This window comes from Apium graveolens, chromosome 2, assembly GCF_009905375.1.
Source record: "Apium graveolens cultivar Ventura chromosome 2, ASM990537v1, whole genome shotgun sequence".
In the NCBI taxonomy this organism is placed as follows: domain Eukaryota; kingdom Viridiplantae; phylum Streptophyta; class Magnoliopsida; order Apiales; family Apiaceae; genus Apium; species Apium graveolens.
In genome coordinates, this window is record NC_133648.1 from 198376872 (window position 1) to 198398909 (window position 22038).

A 22038-nucleotide genomic window follows, 5' to 3' on the forward strand; every position below is an offset into this window, starting at 1 on the left:
CATCACTTTGTATTGTCCGGGCCTGTGCGGTCTGCATAATGTGTGCGGCTCGTGCGGGCTTCGCTTGTGCGGGCTCGTGCGGGTTAGTGTCGGTCCCGATTTTTTAAAACTAAATTCGTATTCAGTTCGCTTCTTTTGGCGGGTTGTGCGGGTTTGAACCGACACTATTCGGGCCGAATATTTTACGGTTTCCGGACGAACCGGTCCCGAAAGAGCGGTTCTACACACAAGAGACACATATATCATCATCATCATCCTATATATTGTTGGTTAAGACTTGAGAAACAAGAGTTTATTTATTGTTGTTGCCTTATTTACAATCTCATCCTGAAATCTACTTGAACAAACCTAACAATGGCCACAACCACAAGTTTTACACACAATACCATTTTGTCGACTAGTTTGTTGAGCCACTGTCAACTTAACAACGGAATCTGCAAATACAATAAAATAAGCAACAACCCAAATCAGAATCATCATCATCATCAATACTCAACCAGGGTAAGAGCTATTAAAGAGAAAACAGAGCAAGTGAGTTCTCCAGACGAGGTTACTCAAAAGTATGGCCTTGAAGCTGGTCTCTGGAAGGTAACCCCCCTCCCTCAATTTTTATTAGTTGTATGCAACTTTCGTCTTTTCAAGCTTGTGCTTAGTTCAGTTAGAAAGTAAGCTAATATAAGTAGGACCACTAAACTTGAATTGGGTTGTACAAATACCTAGGTTGGATATTTTACTTAAGAGGACAGTACCAATTTATCCCTATATCCCCTTTTTGCAATTACAGAGGTTGTTTGGTTCATGGTCAATGAGTCCGGTTAACGGAACCTCAAACCCATGTATTAGTATTTGGATTAACAATTTGGTGAATAGGAATGGGAACTTCAGGGTCATTTAAATCTATCATACCTATCTCAATGATTAAAATTTTCTAAATGATTAGTTATCTGAATTCTGAACGATAAATACTGTTTGGTAAATAAATTACTTACATATCTGAATGATATCGATTTGCTATTTTGCATTTATCAATAAATATTGTTATTCCGGCAAAGTAGTTTTATAATCTATTAAACTGATATTCCTTTTAAATATAATAATATTTTATTAATGAATCAAATTATATGTAAAAATTTGAAGTTATATGAATAATTTTATATGTCTCATCTTTCTGTTAGGCTTCTCTGGCATAGATTAGATAATTTATTTTATTATAATCGCTTTGGCATTATAAAAAGCATACAATGCATTTTACTACATGCATGAACACATAATATAATGTGATAACAAGCCTTCAATAAAATTAAATAATCATGACGCCTGTTAGCTACGCTGTTGGTTTTGGCTACCCTGCAGCTTATTTTTTGTTTGCTTTTTAAAGGAATGGATGGGTCTATCTACTGTTGTTATCGGCAGCAATACATCTTAACTCTTAAGCTAAGGTTTTGAATTTGGACGATTAAGAAGAACTTTAACCATTAAGAAGAGAAAAATAAAGTACAAACAATCTTAGCCAATAAGATAGCTCCATTAAGAAGGATTAAGAGCAAAACAAATGACCCCTTCGTTCCCATTAAATGGGTAAATCATTCCCTACTTACCCCTTGGGATACCGTCTCATTCCCATTTCTATTAACCCCGATACCCCCCCCCCCCCGTAACGAATACAGTACCATATAAGAAGAATCGTTCTCCAGAGTTTTAGGGGCTGTATTGAGTATCAGAAAATGAGTGTTAGTATTTTTAAACAAAGAGAGTCTGTTGAATAGTGCTCAAATAGTCAAATCTCAACAAACAATTTAATATGTGTTTAACTAGCAGATTTAAGTTCACTCCGCGAGCTTACAGCCCTATGTAGAGTGAATCACTGAGGGGAGAATTAAATTGCACTTGCAATATTCATAATTGTTGATTGGAGCACAACTGCAGTTATTTGTTTGAGAGGCCAAATTGTACCTTAAAAAATGGTAGATATGATTGAATTCTTAACTCGTATCCTAGCTAATACCCTTCTTCTACATCAATGAGATTTAGATTCTTATGATAAAAAAAAATCTATTTTAAAAACAAGGTTAAGGGTACAAATCAGAATCCCTCAGCACTTAACCTTGCTCATAAATCAGTCCTTTTTAAGAATTTCAAACATTATCTGCAGCAATTTTATTTTTTATTGCTAAATCATCTGCTGCATTTTCAGTCATTACCTTTTTTCCCTTTTTGGCAATCATTGTTTTGTTCTTATGTTATTCTGTTACTCTATTTCATAACTTCTGCTTGAACACCTAAATCTATAAGTTTGTGTTCTTTACTACTGTATCTAGTTTGTATTACCTTAAATAATTATGAATCAAGTTTAACAAAGACTATCTCTAACAATAAATTTGTGGATACCCTATGCAGATTTAAGTAATTCACTAATTCCTTTCACCTTTCTTCTGTTAGCCATTTTGGGAATTGTTGCACTATATTTGCGAGTTTTAGCAATTGTGTTAATACTTCGAATATTCTGTATTTTATTCTTATTACATTAGTGCTTTGGTGTTTCCAAAAATCAACAAAAAGTTTGACTGATCATCTGAAGTAACTTTCTCTTCCAAAATCTTTCACAGGCAAAAAATCTAACATAACAAAATAATGATTACTGAATACAACAAGGTGATGTTTGGATCATGGGATTTAAATTCAGTTCATGGAAATTGGAAATAAGACTTCAATGCAACAATGTATTAGAATCTCATTCCCATTTAACGGGGTCAAATCTCATGAATCAAACAAAACCAGGTAAAGTCTGAACAGGATTCCTTATAGCCTAATGGCAAGTCTCTTTCCTCTTCCCCTCATAACCAAGGGTCATGAATATAAATCATCACTCCACCCTACCTCGTATATATTTCAAAAATATAATGCATTGAATTTGTAGCCTACTTCGCAAAAAGAATCCTAATTACCCAAATTATAACATTGCAGCAAATTTGGTGTAACTTTTAGGTTGTTTTCACTTGGATAAAATGAAATTGGGGATATATTTATAATTCATATCCTCTCTTCCATTCCTTTCCTATCTATATAAAGTAGAACTCTAACCCACTATTTGGAAAGGAATGCTTTTATATCCTCCTTCATTAACCCTACAAACAACTCTCTACTACATCCTTTCTTTCTCCTTAAAATTTGTTTGTAAATTTTCATTTCATTCTCTCTAAGTGATAACATCTTAATGTCAACACCAAAAGAGTGCAAGTTTTGAAGTGGAGTTGGAGTAGGTTTTTACACAAAAAAAAAAGTAGTGTAGAAGTACACTTTTGAGTTTGGGTTCAAAATCTGTGCTAAGATAATGGATCAAAGAGTGTAAATGCATTGTCATGTAATTTCTCTACGCCGGGATCCTACACTAGAGGATGTAATGGGTACAGTTGAAACTTGGTTCTTTATTACTAATAGATAGTTCATGACAGATATTCAGCTCAAAGGAGAATGAAAATGAAAACAATGAAGCAAAGAAATCCAAAGGAGATCAAGCAAAGGATCTTTTAGCAAAATATGGAGGAGCATATCTTGCCACCTCCATCACTCTCTCCTTGATATCTTTCTCACTCTGTTACGTACTGATTGGTGCTGGCGTTGATGTCCAAGCATTACTACAGAAGGTAAGTCTATATGAACCCATTCCATGTAACTATTTAACTTTCATACAAGAAAAAAATTGTGACTTCAAATACCGAAATGCATTGTTTTCAGCTGGGAATTGCAACAAATGAAACGGGCCAGAAAGTTGGGACTTTCGCGTTGGCTTACGCTGCACATAAAGCTGCATCTCCAATAAGATTTCCTCCTACCGTAGCCCTGACTCCTATTGTTGCTAACTGGATTGGAAAGAAAGTAAAAAAAGGAGACTAACTTTCTAGATATCGTCATCAACACTCCACATGTATTATGTATATATGGTACATTCCTGTTGTCTAAACTTTACGGTGCACCTTTTTAGCTCCAGCATTTACTCGAGTGTATATGTGATGAACAAAAAACATTATTAAGGTCTACAACATACACACTCTTGTTTTAGTCCTGGCGGGTACACTATGCTGGAAGTACTTCATTGGAAATGTAGAATTTTGCATGTGCTCACATCTTATAAACTGGGAGTATTTTGCAGAATTTTGGCTACAACTGCCTAGCTTTTGTTGATGTGTTAAATTATCATGCTTGTTATATTTAATGTTAAACAGTTTTTTATTTTATGGATGATACTCTTTAAGAATTTGGTGAGACTACATTTCTTTACTTTGAAAGACCACCAGGAATAAAAAAAGGTCAGGGGCTCTTCATCTCACAAGCTTGCTCCACAAAATCTATTAATAATTAGGAAATTGAATTGTCAGAGATTTTATATGCAGTCCATTGTTTGCCGAGGGAATTTAGACATAATCAATAACCTGATGACTGCCTAAAAATACCCATTGCAACCATCATTCAATAGTAGTATCTGGATGCACTGCTCGGAAAGAATCGTGCAATATCAACAATCGCAAGGGACAAATTATCATCAGACAATTAACACATAACATAATTATGCAATAGGTCTAAAAACTAACCTCTTACCTAATCATAAACTCTCTTGGTGATTCATACTAATATACAGAAACTATGGATTAAAGATCAATTTGGGTTTCTCACTAAAAGGCGTCATTTGCAATTCTATATGTACAGTGAACCAGCTGCGCTGTTCATCAACCCTGGTTTGCTACATTTGACTTTCTTCACGTCAATTTGCAGATAACTCCTTGAAGATGCAATTTGCTTAAGGATTGAATCGGGTTATTCGGCAAAGACTGATCATATCATATTCTTACAAAATTCCAAGTTGGATATCTTTAATTTAGTTGCAGTAATAAGTTCATCTCCCAGTAGTGTTGGGGGAAGAAGGCAATTCATCAGGCCTCGAAGGTGGAGGCGTGCTGACACTAGCCATCAAAAAGTCTTCGTGAAGTGGCTCCAAGTCATTCCATTCAACCCCAGCTATTTTTGGGAATAAAGGAAGTTACTCTTTATTTTAGAAAACCAGGACCAAATGAAGCAATTAAAGAAAAATAAATTTAATAACTCAAAGAAGGATACACTCTATTCTCCACATGTCAGTGATGCTAACTTCAGCATCTGTTGAAAGCCAGTAATCGGCATCATTCTGCCAAGGCCAATAGAGACAATTTAAAAGTTGGGATATTACTATAGTCTATGACCAGAAATTAGCTTGTCTGTGCTTTTACAAATTCTAAAATAGACAAATTAACATGAATATAGTTTAATGTGTTAAATATCGGTGATGACGTAGACAAGAATGACCAAAGAATATAGGAGTACCGACTTACATTAACATCTGGAACTATCTTCATAATACCATTTACAATGTCCTGAGATTCATTTTCAGTTGGGCATATAGTACCAGTCTCTTGTCCTTGCATATCAGTCGCATTTTCTCTGCTTGCCTCAGGTGTGACAGTTGTAGCTTGACACTCTGTAGCCACCATTGATGCTGGAGGAATACTCAGAGGCACCTCAGCACCATTAATTTCCTCAAACTTTTCCTCAAATTGACTATAATATATTAAAGTTATTGTAAGGAAAGATGTATATGATTGCCAGTGGAAAAAGATAAAGGTTAGACAAGACAATATACTCAAAAGAAACAGTCTGATTGGTGGAATTGACTTGCGGTCAAGGAAGTACCTGACAAGATAGACATCTATAGGACCCATGGTACTTCTCAAGACAACTCGATATCTCCTCTGAGGATAGTCGACGGCCTGGTAAGAAAGGAAAAAAACTTCCATTTAATACTATTTGGACTTGTATACACAAAAAACACACGCTTGCAAAATTTACCTCATCAGGATCTGGTACTTCTAGAGTGGAGCCATGTGGAGCTTTAATTGCTATCAAGGTTTCATTCTAGATAGAAGGAAAGAGCAAATAACATACTTTAGTAATGATACGAGGTCAAATAATATATGATACGGAAAATGCCTCTTCCGGCATGCAACCATTTAGCCACCAAAATAAAATTGTAAGTACTACTTTGCATATCACCTGAAAGCAAGGCAAGGACTTTATATCTTCTTCGGTTACAAAAAGCCACCTAAAAAGTAAGAATGGGAAACAATAGGAATGAATCAATCACACTATGCATCCAAATGGTGTTATGCAGGCCACTTGATAACTAATTACTGTATGCTTAAATATCTATGTGAGGCTGTGCAATCGAAGGCTACCTCTGATTATTTTCATCTTCACTTAAATCTCTCAACCTTTCTTGCATTTCTCTGTGATAGAGCAACAATATATGAGTATCAGAAAAGTAAATTTGTACAGATAAACACGTATTGCTAGCTTTTTAAACATGAAACGCACCTTATTTTTTCATCTAATCTAATCTCCTCCATTGAAAAATTTTCAACGTCTTCCTGCAGAAGGAAAAATGACCTTGAGAACAAATGTTTCATCCCATATACCTCTTCCACTTTTACAAATAAAATACTTATTATTAATGTATGCTTTAACAATTAAAATATTTAGATTACAAGAACAGTTACCGAAGTTTATTCTCCATACACAAGAAAGATAATTTAGAACATATCACGAATTCATGATTAGAACAATTCAATGAAATTGTTTGGGCTCAATAACAGAGCTTCTGCATCTCATGTAAGGACACACACGAGAATACCACAGAGCTGAAGGGTTGAAAACCTTATGGTTACATATTCGACAAAGAATGATGCTAAATCAGTAAGAAACAACTATATAGGAAGACACATATTCCTAAGTTCTCGCTTATCTAGCTAGATCAAATTTAGGGATTACCAACAAATAAAAAATTAGAGCATACCTGTAAGGTATCTGTGCTCTCATCAGCAACCCCAGGCCTTGCAGAATCAAGTCCCCTAGTTACCAATCAATTTTTTGTTTAAGTAAAAGAAAAGTAGCACACAACCAAAAAAATGGAATGTGCATTCATTAAAGAGATTGCTGAATATACATACTTCCATTGTATTCTGTTCTTCACTGTCTTTTCTATGAGACCAATTCCTTCTAGAACATTTGTTATATCATAAATACGCCTCTTTTGCACCTGTATATAGCATTAACTTTTCAATAAAAGAGTTTAATAGTAAATGACTTCAAAATAAGAATACGCACCTCCAATGTGTCTGCAGCATTATTTAAATCAATAATACCATCTTCTGCACTCTTTAGCAGATTGACAAACTTCTTTGTTAAAAGGCCTAAATTATTCAACAAAACAATATCATCATTTATTGTGCGTCATTAATATACAAGGTAACAAAATAGAGTCAAACGGTGAAGAAACCAAGTTCCTTGGTGATTACAAATGAAAAATAAGGAGATTTTGGGGGGTGAAGGAGAGAAAGGGAGCTGGAAGGGAAAAAAGGAATGAAGCAGGAGATATCAATCACCTAGAGAGCTATCATAACGACATGGACCAGCTGGAGTGAAATTGTTGCCCAGAGGAGAACCTGCAGGTTTGACAATAAGGAGTTACTTCTTAGCTTCAAATTATCTGCTATGTAGATATCAGGGTATAAGAAAATATTTCAACCAGAAACATTAATTTAGCTATCTACACATCTAAATTAAATTTTATGTTAAAAGGCAGAAAATATGTAACTAGTGGACAATGTGTATTCTGAACAAAATACTCACCGACATTTGCTGCAGGAGTTTCCGATCCACTTTGGTTGCACTTAGCCATCCTTGGTACTTTACGTGCCTTCACATTTTTCCCTGACACGGGTGTTTGGGGAGGGAAACTAGGATTGGAGGTGCGCCCCACATAGCCACCTTCAAAGTCTGCCCCTTCATTACTGCGCTTTAATGGCTAAAAATGCAATTTTTACACAAACAAACAGTAATAAGCACGAAACTGAAGTTTTGACGGAGATAAATAAAATCAGAATTGTATATAGTATAAGCACAATCCATATTATAAAAAAATGATAACTTAGATTTAAGGGCACAAACTAAATGTACAGGAAGAAATTACTGAAACGGATATATGTTTTCTTTCATACAATAATAATAGCACTGAGTATACATAAAATTTAAAACCGCGCTGGGATGTGTCACGTGTTAGCTACTAATGCAGAAGCATAGTTAAGCAAGATACTAAATACACACATGTTCTATATATGGAAGAAAAAACTAAATACACAGGCATTCCATTACAATTATCATAAATGTATATTCAGAGACCAGAAATATGCACCTAAACACTTCAACTAAGTCAGTGAGGAACCAAGTATAATATCTTGCTATTTATACAATTTAGCAACAACTGCTAAAACAATCCTGATCCTTTCCTCTGTCTCAGACATTTTAGGCAGAAAAACAGTAACAACACTGGATATATGTCTCAAGACACTGATTTTATCAACCAACTATCCTGATATTCATAAACGAATTGTTGAACTTCATATGAAATGTATAAAAGAAAAGGATAAATAAAGCATTCTACATGACCCAGAGCTAATTTCATCAACCAATCACTTTGACATACATGTTTGGGCATTGGTAAGCTTTTTACAACATATAAATGCGAGATTAAACCCCAAATCCATTCCAAGGAATAATATTATGTTAAAACATTGCTTAAGTCATGACTAACCAAGGAATAGTACATCAATCACCCACTAGATTTTAACTAGAACACTCTGTAGATCACACAAGACCACAAATTGTCACTTCGACAAACAACAAACCCTGTACAATTAACAACTAATAGTCCATAAAATCTTCTTAATTCCACCTATACATTTATTCTACAGCTTCCTAACAAAAACATTCTGACTACAAAAACACAAAGAAACAAGTCAATCCAGACTAAAAACACCATTAAAACACACAAAAGTCAAACCTTTAACACCTCAACAAGTAAAAAACCCAAAAGGGTCAAAATAAAATCTAATCTTGACCAGATCACATCAAAATTGAACCAACTACAAAACCCCACACAAGCATACACCATAAAGCTGCAATCTTTTCATACAATACTTACAGGAGACTTAACAACAAGAGCATCAGGCTCATGAGTAGAATGACCCACAGAGGAGAATCTATAGTAATCACCAAAAGTGGGCTTAACAAGAATCTGCTCAGGAGGTTGATTTGGAGCTCTAGAAGTAGACATACTCAATTTTCAATTTGACAAAAGGGGTTGAGAGGTTTGCAACAAAACTTGGGGGGTTTGAAGGGGAAGGTAAAATTGGGGGATTGGAGAGAAGAGAAACGAGGAGAAGAAGGGTAGGAGTGAGATCTGAAAATGGAGAATTGGGGAGAGAAAGAGAGGGATGGGAGAGAGATAGAGTAAGAGAGAGAGAGGGGAGAAAACGAGGGAAGACAGGAATGAATGAGGGAATTTGGTTCGGATATAAAATGTGGAGGGAAATACGATATTTATTTTTATATCGTAGCCAACACCAATTTATTCATTTTGTTGCAAATGATTTTAGTAATATTAAATGCCGTAACTGGTTGTCTGCGACTCTGTGGTATGTTTATGTATTTTATTCACTAAAAAATTAATAATATCCTTTTTATATATTCCTGAAATTGTCATTCATGGATAGTTTTTGATATATTTACATGAATTATGAATAAAATATAATATCATAAAACAATTTGATTTGATAGCATCAAATCCTAATTCTTTATTGCATCTTCAAAATGAATAATATAAATATTTAACTATTGGTGTATTTTTCACATAATCTATGTAATAGAAGGTTCTTTAGTTTTTTCATGAGTTCAGATTTAGGGAAAAGTAGAAAAAAAATAATTAAAGTGCGTGAACTAAATAAATATTCAAACCCATCTATCCATCCGTTATATAAATTACAATGATAAGATATTTTATTTTTATTTAATAAATTACTAATATGTGGGTGTTTGTTTTCATGTTGGACATGACCTTAGTGACATTATGAAACCTTATTCTCAGGTCTGCTCGATGGACCTAATAGGTAGTTGATTTTGGGTCGTGGTCGTCACGACTCTCACCACTCATCTGTTTCCTACCTTAATCAAATCAAACCTGAAAACTTGCTCACCAAGTCTCTGAACCCTAATACAATATATGAACCTTAAACATCTATATAAAAAATTACCCATTTATCATTAAGGACATTTTAGGAAAAAGAGCTCATCACTATAATACCACATTTTTGGAGCACACCTCTTAGCGTTACAAAGCTACACAGGCTCTACAAGTCACGAGGCCATTACCTAGAATTATGTTTTACACTTAGTCCTCGAAGGGTATAAAAGTCACCATAAAATATTCATCTTTTTCTACTAATTGTGATTTTATTATTAATTTTAATATTATGAGTAATATCTAGACAACTTATTATGTACATGCTTTTTATGATATTATATAAATTATGATATTATATAAATTATTTATGTTATATAATATGACACATATGCGCTCTATGTAATATTAATATTAAAAAGTATCATTGACATGTCTAAAATTAAAATTTTTTGTGTATAAATTGAATTATACTTTTGACATCCAAAATACATAAGCAAATAGATTTTAGTTTTGAAAACTAATTAAACCTCACAATTTTGTGCCAGAAACCAATGTAAAAAATAAGGATCTCAAAATTACGTAAAGAGGGTGAATGATTAGTTCAAAACTTTCTATTTGTTTTTAAAACTTGATATCTAAAACATGAAATTAGTTGTAGAAATATAAATATGCAAGAACACGGGAATATTTAACACAATTTGTTTTATGTAAAATAAGAAACTGTGCACTCTATATTACAACTGAAATCTTGGCTTCTTCTCAAAAATAAGTTCTTGAGTTTAGCTTACAGAGAGGGAAAAGATATTACAAATGAAATCTTCTATATGTTACACAAGCTAAATATGGGATGTGCACTTTATATATAAAATAACGCACTACAAATTATGCACACCCCATTTACAGTTAGATGTTTCTGCAAGGCTACATGTTGCAGCTTTTTGAGGACCACTTTATTCTTTCATACACTCCTCGTCTTTTGTTGTGTGTTTCTTCTTTTCTTTCTCTCCAAGTTTAGTTGTAGATTTTACACATGTGCATGGACCACCTCCACATATAACATGCTGTGTGATTCCGTTTTTTCATTCCTAATGATTTGTATTTGTCTTATTGTGAAATGGTTGAGTAAAGATATCGTGAACTCTGACTTTCTCGACTTCACGATATAGTTCACTTTAGACTTCTCGATTTAGAATAACTCTGGACTTCACGATATGGCATTTTTCTTGTCTTCAAGATATAACACATAGTTAAACTTCACGGTTTAGTATAGAATTTGACTTCACGATATTGAACAAATTTGGACTTCTTGACATAGACCAAATTTGAACTTCACGATATGACAATGAACTGGACTTTACTGTTTGCCTTTGATGGACTTCACTTCATAGCTCTTCAAGACTTCATGATATCGAACTTAAAGAATTCCTGCAACTTATTAACTTCTAGAGTCTGTTGGATTTTAATCGCAGCGGAGGCATGGTAAAACACTTTTTACACATAAAATCCAAATAAAAGCATATAAATCGTGGTAAAAATGTAGGGATCGATTACTAACCTTTAATATGCGATCCAAAAGCAACGATCGGAGATCTTTAGCAGCTGCTCCTCAAACGTGAAGCACTCCACCGGTATCCACCAAGAAAACGACGTTAAGGAGGAGGAGGAGGAGGTGGAGAGAATTAGGTTTTATAAAATTTTGGGGTTTTTGGGTTAGAATCAAAATAGGGTTTATAATAGTATATTTACAGGCAAAATTTTCAGCTGAAATTTTCCCATAAATATTATTATTATTATCCCATTTATTATTCTCATTAATAATTAAAACACCTTTTAATTATTAATCCTTTTTTAAACATTTTAGAAATAATTCTCTCTCTTGATTTAATTTCCAAAAATTAAATCCTTAATTAATAATATTAAGAACTTTTCTTAATTAATTTATAATCAATTAAATCTCATTTAATCAATTATTAAATTTGCCAATTAATTATTTATTTCACAAATAAATAATTATTAGCCATTATTAATTAATTCCTCCACCATTAAATCATTCTCTTTTTATGGTGTGACCCTGTAGGTTCAATATTAAGCTGATAGTAGAAATAAATAATAATAAAACTATTTTATCATTATTTATATAAATTCTCTAATTTATTAAATATGATTAATTAATTAATCACATTCATTCTACATCGTGAGGGATACTTCTCAGCATATCGCGACTATCCGGATAATATGAATTCACTGCTTAGAATACCAAGAACCTATTCAGTGAATAGTTACCGTACAATAAACTCCTTATACCCTACAATGTCCCGATTAAATACAAGGCATGGATCTCGTGTCAAGCCTATCTAATTTAATCACTTGCTTACCATTTACTATGCTTAGTTCTATGCAAATTAGAAACTCCTTTCTAATTTCATTCACTCTGGCCAGAGATTCCTGAACTAGCATAAGTGGATCAGCCTTGAACATTCGCTTCCTTCACTAGAAGGGGTAGATCCTTTATTGATCATACACTATCTTCGTGTACAAATTCCTATACCTAGTAGAACCCTAATATTTGTCTCTAAAGACTAAGAACTAAACCAAAGCATAGTTCAGTGTACACAAGATGACTATGATGACCTCAAGTCTAAGGATACTTGTACAACTATCACTATGTGAACAACTGCTGACACGTGAGTGAACTCCATCAGTTGTTCAGCTGGGTGAGTCATGTTCAGTGAACTTATTCTATAATAAGCACCTACATACTAGCTATAGTGTCACCACACAAATGTCTATGAGAACAGACATTCTTCATAATGAAGCAAACATAGTATGTACCGATCTCTGCGGATTATTAATTACCAGTTAGTAATCCTACGACCAGGAACTAATTAAGTTTAGAGTTATCATCTTTTAGGTCTCACTATTATGATCTCATCATAATCCATAAAAAGCTTTACTCTAAACTATGGTATATCTTATTTAAACACTTAAATAGATAAAGCCCGTAATAAAAACAAAACAAGTCTTTTATTAATATCAATGAAATCAAAACAGATAAAAGTTATTCCTAAATCCTAATACATGATTGGACTTAGGACATATTCCTTTCAGAGTCTTCTTTCTTCAATTTGCTACTTGAAAAATCTTTATTGAACTTCTATAAAATTGATTTAATCTATGACTATTATATGCAAGACTGCTGCATTGAGATCCCTAAGCTCTTATAGCATTCAGAGCTGTTTGGAAGGCAAACAATATATGTACATAAGAAATCTATCACTATTTCAAATGGTTGAATCCATTTGGCCATGTAAAAGGTGACATTGTCACTTGAGTAGCCTTGTTATGATGGTATAAACATGTCATGTGCCTAACAATCTCCCCCAAATTATGAGTAAGACCCTTAGACACATTTTCAAGTCTACTAACAAGCCTACCATACATAAAAGGATATGTAAGTAAAAGCAGTATAAATTTTAAGTACAATGTATTTAGTTTGGCATGAGAAAAATATACAAAAGTGATTATTCCACCCTTATAACTCCTTGACACTTAGACATGTTTAGCACCAGTACTGATATAGTCCTTCAGCATTCTTGTCACTTCAAATTATTCCACGGATCTGAAATGTGGCTTCTTCTACATTACTTCAATCATGTGAATGATCAAGTTTGATTTTCCTACATCCATGCATAAAGAGTTGGTAAGTAGGGCCTTCTCATCTTTTGTTGTTCTGATTTAAGTCCTTTGGAAGGGCTAACCGCTTTATGTCTAGTGGTCTTGTACATGACTAATAGATCACATTCTTTGGATTGTTAGAGGCTTCTGAAGTCTCAGTGACTGATTGTTGAGCAAAATATTATAGAGATCCTTGTTTTTTGGCCCATCCCTTTCAATTAAAGAGAGAACTTTATCAAATTCAAAAATATTTAGTCATTCAAAGGAGTCATATTGGATGTGCCAGATTTTGCTATTGTTGTCTATCACTATGACAAACTTCTTCATGAATATCCCATTTAGCTTCATTGGACGTACTATAAAGTATTTCACCCTCTTTTTGAAAAGTTTGAGGTACTCCAATTGATTTCCTCTGACTTCTTCCTTCAAGACTTTTGGAAACTTAAGAAATGTGTAATCATAATATCCATTCAAGTTAGCTATTTCCTGAAGTTTAGCTTAAGTTACAAGTTGCACGATCACTGGTTTTCCATCTCTCTTTGGTTCTACTTGACTGATTAGTTTTGGATTCAGCATCATATTACCTGGATGAAAAGTTGATTGTATAATTATTGACTTTCCTTCAACATTCTTTATAGCAACCTCAGGTAGCTTGACTAGTTTTAGTGCATCTTTTATGATCTTCAGCTTTCCATTTTCTCTTCCTTTTTCTATACTACTACCTTTCCCATCACTTCTCTTCCCTTTGCTCTCACTCCTTGCATCTACTTTGCTCTCACTCTTTGATTCGCTACTCCCAATAACTATGTTACTTCCACAGATCCTTCTCTCCCCATTAGGCTTGTTAGTGATTCTTGTAACGGGTGCCTCCTCAAGAATTTTGAGATGCTTTATTATCTGAGAGAATATTTATTGTTGATTCATGAGCACATCATTAATAATGGTGGCTGACACATCTATCTTTTCATTAATGACTTTCATCCCCTCCTTTAACACGGTATTTTCAAGTTTTAGATCAGTCACAGTGATTTCTAGAGACTCCATCTCCTCATGGAGCTTGTTGGAGAAGTATGCAGACATAGAGAGTTCCTTGAGTGCAGCCACTCGAACTTCAAAAATCTGATGGAGAGGTACTTTAGTTGGCGGCATATTACCATACTGATTCTTCTAGAGTACCTCATATATGACATTGTAACTAATTATTTGTTCAATAAGCTTGGGAATAAATTTATCATAGTTTTTGAAGTGTTTGTCCATGGTTTCCAGTTTAATATCAAAAGCCTTGATTCTTCTTTTGATTTCTTCCCCTTCGTTCACAGTATGATTCAGCTTTGGTAGATATTCCTAGAAAAATTCTTTGACCTTGGTGATATAATTAATGTTATCATTCTTCATATCTCTTAGCTCTACCTCAACTCCCCTCCCTAAAAGATTTAGACATTGTAAGTTGAATTTTGTTGAGTATTTTAATATCTCATAGGGTTTAGTGGGTGATACTGGCATTTGAACCTAGAACCAATAATACTCCTTCCTAATTTTAGACAGGGCATCCTTCATTTCTAGATTATGGTCAAAATTCAGCCAAGCATCCATATTGCCTTCTTGTTCAGCTTCATCTGTTATCTCTTCACTTTAAATTTCCATATCCTTCTAGTGCTCTAGTAGGATTGCTTGATAATCAGCATTTGGTGAATCAATAGTGAAAAGATGTTGAGCCATTTTTTAGAACCCTTATAACTGATCCTCATAGTAAAAAGACCCCGTCAATTGAGTTTCAGTTTAAGGTCCTACAGTATTGTCATGTTGTACAGGCTGCAGACATTTTGACATGAAGTCAAAGTTAGAGCTAGGCCCCTCTGGAATAGATGAAGATTCTAGACCAAGATAAATTATTTCTTAACTCTGAGAGTCCATCTTTTAAATAGCTGTGAAGTCTACTGATGTGTCCAAAGTAGTGGGATGAGTTACATCAGTATCTTCATTGACCATTTCTGGAAAGTCTTTTAAAACATCTTGAATGATGTATATTGGAGATTTAAGAGACCTCGTGATGTCTTCAGTAAGAACTGATGAATCCATCATGTTTTTAGTGTCATTAAAATATGCCCCAGATTGCATCTCCTAGACCAACTGATTATGTTTTTTGGATGGTGAGCATGGTATCATGTACTATGTCACTTGATGTTGAGGAAGATTGATGCTATATATTTAACTCAACTATGCTGATTTGGATAAGTCAACATAGAACAAGGACTCATAAATAATTCTATCTTCCACTAGAGTCAGTTTAGAATGAGTATTTGTTATATACATGATGATATGGGCAACTGCAATGAAAACGTCATCAACAGAAGTCCATTAGAAGTTCATTAATATGTTCATGCTATGGTGAAATAAGGTTGAAGGCATTCGAAGCAGTTTCCGGGATTATTATGAAGACCTAAAGGATTCCACGTGAAGTTGATTGTTTATTATATAAGACTTAACAATGGTTTGTAAAGATTATAGTATGAAAACCTGAGAGCGGAACTAGTCACTTGTGAACCAGACCATTGTACTAGGCGTCATATCTAGATATGAAGGTTATATGGTTTATACAAAGACTCAGAGAGAAGACGTGAAGACAGAACAACTAAACGGTTAAAAGGCTTTACAGAAACTAAGTAAACGTGGATACTACCTTGTAGTAAGAGTTACCAAGGCTACTCTCTTACCTAGTAGAAGCCACTACCTTATTGTATGGCTTAAAAAATAATTACTAGAAGTGATCTTGACCTAGTAGGAGCAACAAGGAAGAAATGAGATCAAAAACTAAGTTCAAAGTGCCTCTTATTCTCTATAGGCGCCACTACATTAGTTCTTTGGCCTAGAAGGCACCACTTGCATGAAAAAAAACTAAGTAGAAAATATCTATTGGTTGCTAGTAGGCGCCACATCTGTAATATCCAGGATATATCGTGTAATTATTTTTATCAATAAATAACTATTTTGTGATTATTTTGTGGATTTTCGGTGAATTATCTGTTAAGTGGTATCTGTGTTTGGATATTTAAATGTGATAAAATTTGAGTATTTTAATTTTTATATGTTCAAAATAAAGCGTAGATAATTTTGATATTTTTCTATTAATGTTTGTGTTGTTATATGATTTTATAAATGATTTATGGATTTAATAAATTATTTTTCCGAGTATTTATAAACTATTTTGTATAATCGAGAACCAACCGACTTCAACCATTTTCACGTTTTTACAACCCGGAAGTCTCGGGAAAACTCCTTTCTAACCGAATTGCAATATTCCTAGCATTTTCCATGTTTTAACTTTTTCGATCCGGAGTACGCTTTTCCATGTGCGGGTCTCGGCATAAAATTTTCGATAAAATATTCGTTTCAGTAAATTGATAAAACCCGTAATTTCGAGATACGGGATATTTTGATTAAACTATTATATTATCTTCTCGTAATTCGTGTAACCAAAGCGCTGAGACCAAGTTTGTATTTACAAAATGTGTAGTTTTGGATAATTATCCTAAAACCGGTACCGATTTGGATCTGTTTTATCAAATAAATATTATATTTTATATCCGATATGATCCAACGGGGTACCAATATTCCGTAAATATAAATAGCCTTTACCTTATTTTATTTTGTACAGATAATCATTGAGTAAAATATATAATTTTCAGAGAAAATCAATATATTCATATTAGTTCTTGAGAATCAAACCCAAATTCAAGGCGTTATCGATATCCGATTTTGGAGTTCGAGTAACCAAATCGAAGGTCTTGGAGAGTACTATCAGATTCAAGAACCTATTTCACTATAGAATCAACCGGTATTTTTCTATATTTTTATTTATTTTCAAATTATTTTGGATTAAATTATGAATTTTTAATTTTGATGTAGTTTGTGTGATTTAATGCTTGCATGTTGTAGATAATTTGATTATGATCATTTTGGTATGTCATAATAGTCATTTGGAGTTCAATAACATGTTCAAAATTAAGTTTAATCTTCGAATTATGAAATTAGGTTTTATAACCCGTATGAATGTTTTCAATTCAAATTAGGGCTTTTTGATATAGGGGTTATTAGACTGATTGGTTGGTATGGATGTGTAGAGCTTGAAAAGAGGAATCGATTGGTGGTGGTCTCGTCTACAGACGATATTGGAATCGAGCTGGCCGGAGAAAAGAAGAACTCGCCGCCTAACGAGTTTTCTTCGAGTTATTCCGGCCAACTCAGGGGTTATTTTTTAAAAGTAATTGCATGGTTGAATTCCTGGTGATTTGTAGATCAAATCTAGAAGAGATGGTGGCCGGAGGATTCCGCGATCGAAATCTCCGGTGAACCTGTCGTTTTTCCGGCGAGGGTTTGTAAAATTGCAGTTAGGCCCCTTTACTTTTGAAAACGATGAAGTTTAGTCCTTGAGGTTTCCAGAAATTTCAAAAATAGGATTCCTGTTTTAAAATTTTATAAAAATCATATTTTCTATTTATTTTAATTTCAAAAATTTGATTTTTATTGTTAAAAATTCCAAAAATCATTATTTTAATTCCAAAAATTATTTTTTATTCAAAAATAAATATGAATTATTTAATTAATTAATTTTAGTTAATAATTAATTAGTTAATTGGACAATTAATTGAAATATTAATTGATTAATTAATTTAATTAATTATTAATCAGTTTTATTTGATTATTTAATTAGATTTAATTATTTATTTTGATTTAAAAATTCTGAAAAATAGTTTTGAGCTTTAAAATATTATTTTAAATTATTTTCAAGGCTCGATAATTATTATAAAATGATTTTAAAGTCAGATTCGGGTATCCGAACCCTGTTAATTGTTTATAAAGGATTCAACAACCCGTTTTAATTCCGAAAAATATTTAAAAATTTGTATTAAATATATGAAAAATTATTTAAAACCCTAATCTTCTTTGAAAAAGTATTTGTATCGAATATTTTACGTTCTATGTGCTATATGTGATCCGATTGATGTATGATATACATATATGTGCATTATTTGACTATTTTAATCGTAACTTTAGATCCGTAAGTCGGAGTTGGGTGAAACGAAGGGTAGATAGAAGCTTGTAACGAATAAAATAAAGTGAGAAAGAGTATTGATAGATACTTGTGACGTTTAGCAGAGGAAGCGAGGCATAGAAAGGGGAAACATATAGTCAGTGATTAGGAGACGGTGAACGAAAGCAAGAGAAGCGTTAGCAAATCGAGATAAGGCAAGTATTCTCGAACCTTTTTGTGATATATTACAAGTGTTCTGAACCTTCACAAGATATATTGTAATTAATTGATTAGTTCTATTTATATTACAAGTGCTTTGAAGCATTTAATGTTAGGAAATGAATAACACACATAGGGGGTGAATGTGTTTTACTGTTTTGAGATTTTCTTGAATCTTTTATAGTTGAACAAAGTAAATTAAATCTTGCATTAAAGATGTTTTCATGCAGAAATAAAGAACACAGATCTTCAGAACTCACTTAATTTTATATTAAAATTAAGAATGTTTTGCTACAAAATTTCTAGGCTCTTTGTTGATAAAAGCTTAGCTTCTTCTTGAGAGTGTTACAAGATTTTCTATCTAAATTATTACAACTGACTAAAGGACCCGTGTTAACTTTATAATTTAACTGTTGGTTTACACAGTGTACAATAGGACATGCTATTAGCTTTTGTAAACAGTCACTTGTCATTTCCATTTATAGAAAAATATATCTTCTATTTCTGGCTTTGCATAACTTTAGCATCTTGTGATTATCTTGATCTTCCTTTGTCAATTAATCTTCACCATTGATCTTGCACATCCTTCAAGCTGCTTTTTGTAGACTTGTCAATCCAGCTGTTTGGATTGTTTGTTGATTGTTAATCTTGGATATTGAACTGATCTGCAATTTTATACTTTGAGATTTTACCTCGAGATTTCCATTTGGTCTATAGAGAACTTGATATCTCGATAAGTATATTGTCTTATCGAGATCTCTAATACTCCATAGCAAATTTGACTTGTAGAGGTCTTTAAGTTCTCTATAAGAGAATTTGGCTTGTAGAGATCTCTAGTCTTCATATCTTCACTTTGACTTATCGATAACTCAGAGTTCTCTAGTCAAATTTGACTTGTCGACAACTCAGAGTTCTCTAGTGAATTTTGGCTTATCGATATCTCTGAGTTCTCTAGTGGAATTTGACTTATCGATAACTCAGAGTTCTCTAATGAATGTTGACTTGTTGATAAATCTGAGTTCTCTAGTGAAGAAGTGACTTATCGATATCTCCAATCTTCGTGTCTTCAATTTGGCTTGTCGTTATCTCTAAGTTCTCTAAAGCTTTCCTGAGTTCTCTATAAGTCATTCTGAGTTCTCTATAAGTCATTCTGGACTTCTCGAATGCATTCTCTATAACACTAAATCTGTGACTTGTAGAGATCTTGATTAAATTTTTTTTCCTAAAACATATTTATTCAACTCCAAGCTTCTTCATAATTCTTCTGAGGCATGATCTTCTTGATCTTCTTCCAGATAGAATTCTTAGGCTTGACACTGTTTATAGAAAAAGACTCATGTCTGCTCCTTTAACATTTTTACAGTCTATAAGTGTTACAAATACAAAATAAAAATTTAGATAATAATACAACTTACTTAGGGTTGACAAATTGTCTTAGTCTTGTTAAGGTACATGCATGTCTTGCACAACAATCTCCCCCAATTTGTGAGAAGATTGCTTAACATAAATTCATGCCTGTTAACAAGACTAACCCCAAGTTTAAAATGATGGAAAATAAAATTAATACATAAAGCTTGATAGAATTACAACTTTTGTACAACATAAGATTTACAAGGTTCAATGGTTACAAGTATCAGGTAAAGACAGTTTTTGCAAGTGATCTAGAATTTCAAGTTCTTCTATGATAGGTGTTCCACTTAGAGCTTCTACAAGTTTTTGTCTTGCTACCTTGGGAAAACCACTGTCTAGCAAATCTATTCTAAACCTTAAGAATCCACCAGCTTTAATGTTTAGAAATTTCCCATCTTTAGAGATTTTGCTCATTCCTTTGGCCTTTTTCTCTTCTAATCTTTTTATATACATCTCTATTTTTTCATCATACTTCCTCCTTCTCTCTTCAGCTTCAGCCTCATTTCTTTTCTTAGTTTCCTCCCTTTCAATCAACCATTCAGCTAGAACTGATCTCCATTCCCTTGTAGCAATATCCTTGTCCTTTAGCAAACTTATCACTCTTTTAATTTATGTTGGTGACAGAGAATCTATTAAGTCATTGCCAAGAAAAGTGAAGGACCCATCTTCAAAATAAATTCTAACTTCTCTCATGGAAACAACCCAGACTCTAACTATTTCTTCAGCTAGATGTTGGAAATAATCTTCATCTGAGGTGCACTAATTTAGAGGTAGAAAGTCAGACTCCTTAAAATAGTTCAAGATACCCCTTTCAATGATTCTTCTTTCTTTGTAGGCTTAACTTTCTTAGGCTTTCTCCCAATAGATTTGTGCTTGATTTTTAGTGAGGGTTTGGCTAAAGGTAGGGTTGTCATTTTCTTGAGATTTTTCTGGCTTGTGGTGATTAGAATTTTTAGGAAGAAGTTGGCTGTTTGTTTGTACAGAAATTTTGGCTTTGAGGTTTGAGGTGGTTTGATGTTTGAGATAGTTGATGTTGTAAGTTGAGCTAGTTGTGTTAGGATTTTTAAGGATTGGTGTGGTTATGAGCCATCATGAAGCTTCTTGCTCCTCTCACCCCTTCTCTTCTTTTCTTCATCTTTCTTGTCATCCTCTTTCTTCTTCTCTCCACCCTTGCTGCCAGATGGCTTACTGGATTGACTTGGATTTGAGCCAGAAGGATTTTGATCATCTTTCTTCTGCTCATCATCATCCAAATCATCCTTGTTGATTTGTGTTTTGGGCAAGTTGGCTTCTGCATTATCCAGATATCTCCTCAGTAGCTTTATCATTTCCATATCATCATTGTTCTTGTTCTTCTTGGTTTTTAAACCAGTTTCTAGTATCATGATAAGCTTCTTGTTACTCATGACATACTGTTTGGGGATCTGAAAATGTTTGAATTGTTTGGTGTTTGGACAGATGTATGATATACCCTTGCTTGGCTGTAGATATGCTTCAGGAAAAGCAGGCACTTGAGCATTTCTCAATTCAGTTAATAACAAGGTATCTTCATGAGTTATAACTTTGACTTTGTTGATGAAGATATCCAACTCAGATG

The 22038-nt window shown here is 33.4% G+C and overlaps 2 protein-coding genes across 2 annotated transcripts; one reads left to right on the plus strand and one right to left on the minus strand.

Annotated features, from left to right (window-relative positions):
* Positions 1–276: 276 nt before the first annotated feature.
* Positions 277–4239, plus strand: LOC141708053 (uncharacterized). The gene is made up of 3 exons (XM_074511522.1): positions 277–588; positions 3453–3644; positions 3736–4239. The coding sequence occupies exons 1-3, from the start codon at positions 355–357 to the stop codon at positions 3892–3894; spliced, it is 585 nt and encodes a 194-aa protein (XP_074367623.1). The 5' UTR covers positions 277–354; the 3' UTR covers positions 3895–4239.
* A 227-nt stretch (positions 4240–4466) lies between these two features.
* Positions 4467–9450, minus strand: LOC141708054 (transcription factor E2FB-like). Its single transcript, XM_074511524.1, has 14 exons — positions 9068–9450; positions 7717–7891; positions 7470–7529; positions 7192–7277; positions 7035–7123; positions 6881–6935; positions 6403–6455; positions 6264–6314; positions 6082–6130; positions 5878–5943; positions 5722–5798; positions 5364–5589; positions 5113–5179; positions 4467–5013 (listed from the first exon to the last, which is right to left on the minus strand). Exons 1-14 carry the CDS (start codon positions 9197–9199, stop codon positions 4892–4894), a joined length of 1308 nt encoding a protein of 435 aa, XP_074367625.1. The 5' UTR covers positions 9200–9450; the 3' UTR covers positions 4467–4891.
* Positions 9451–22038: the final 12588 nt, after the last annotated feature.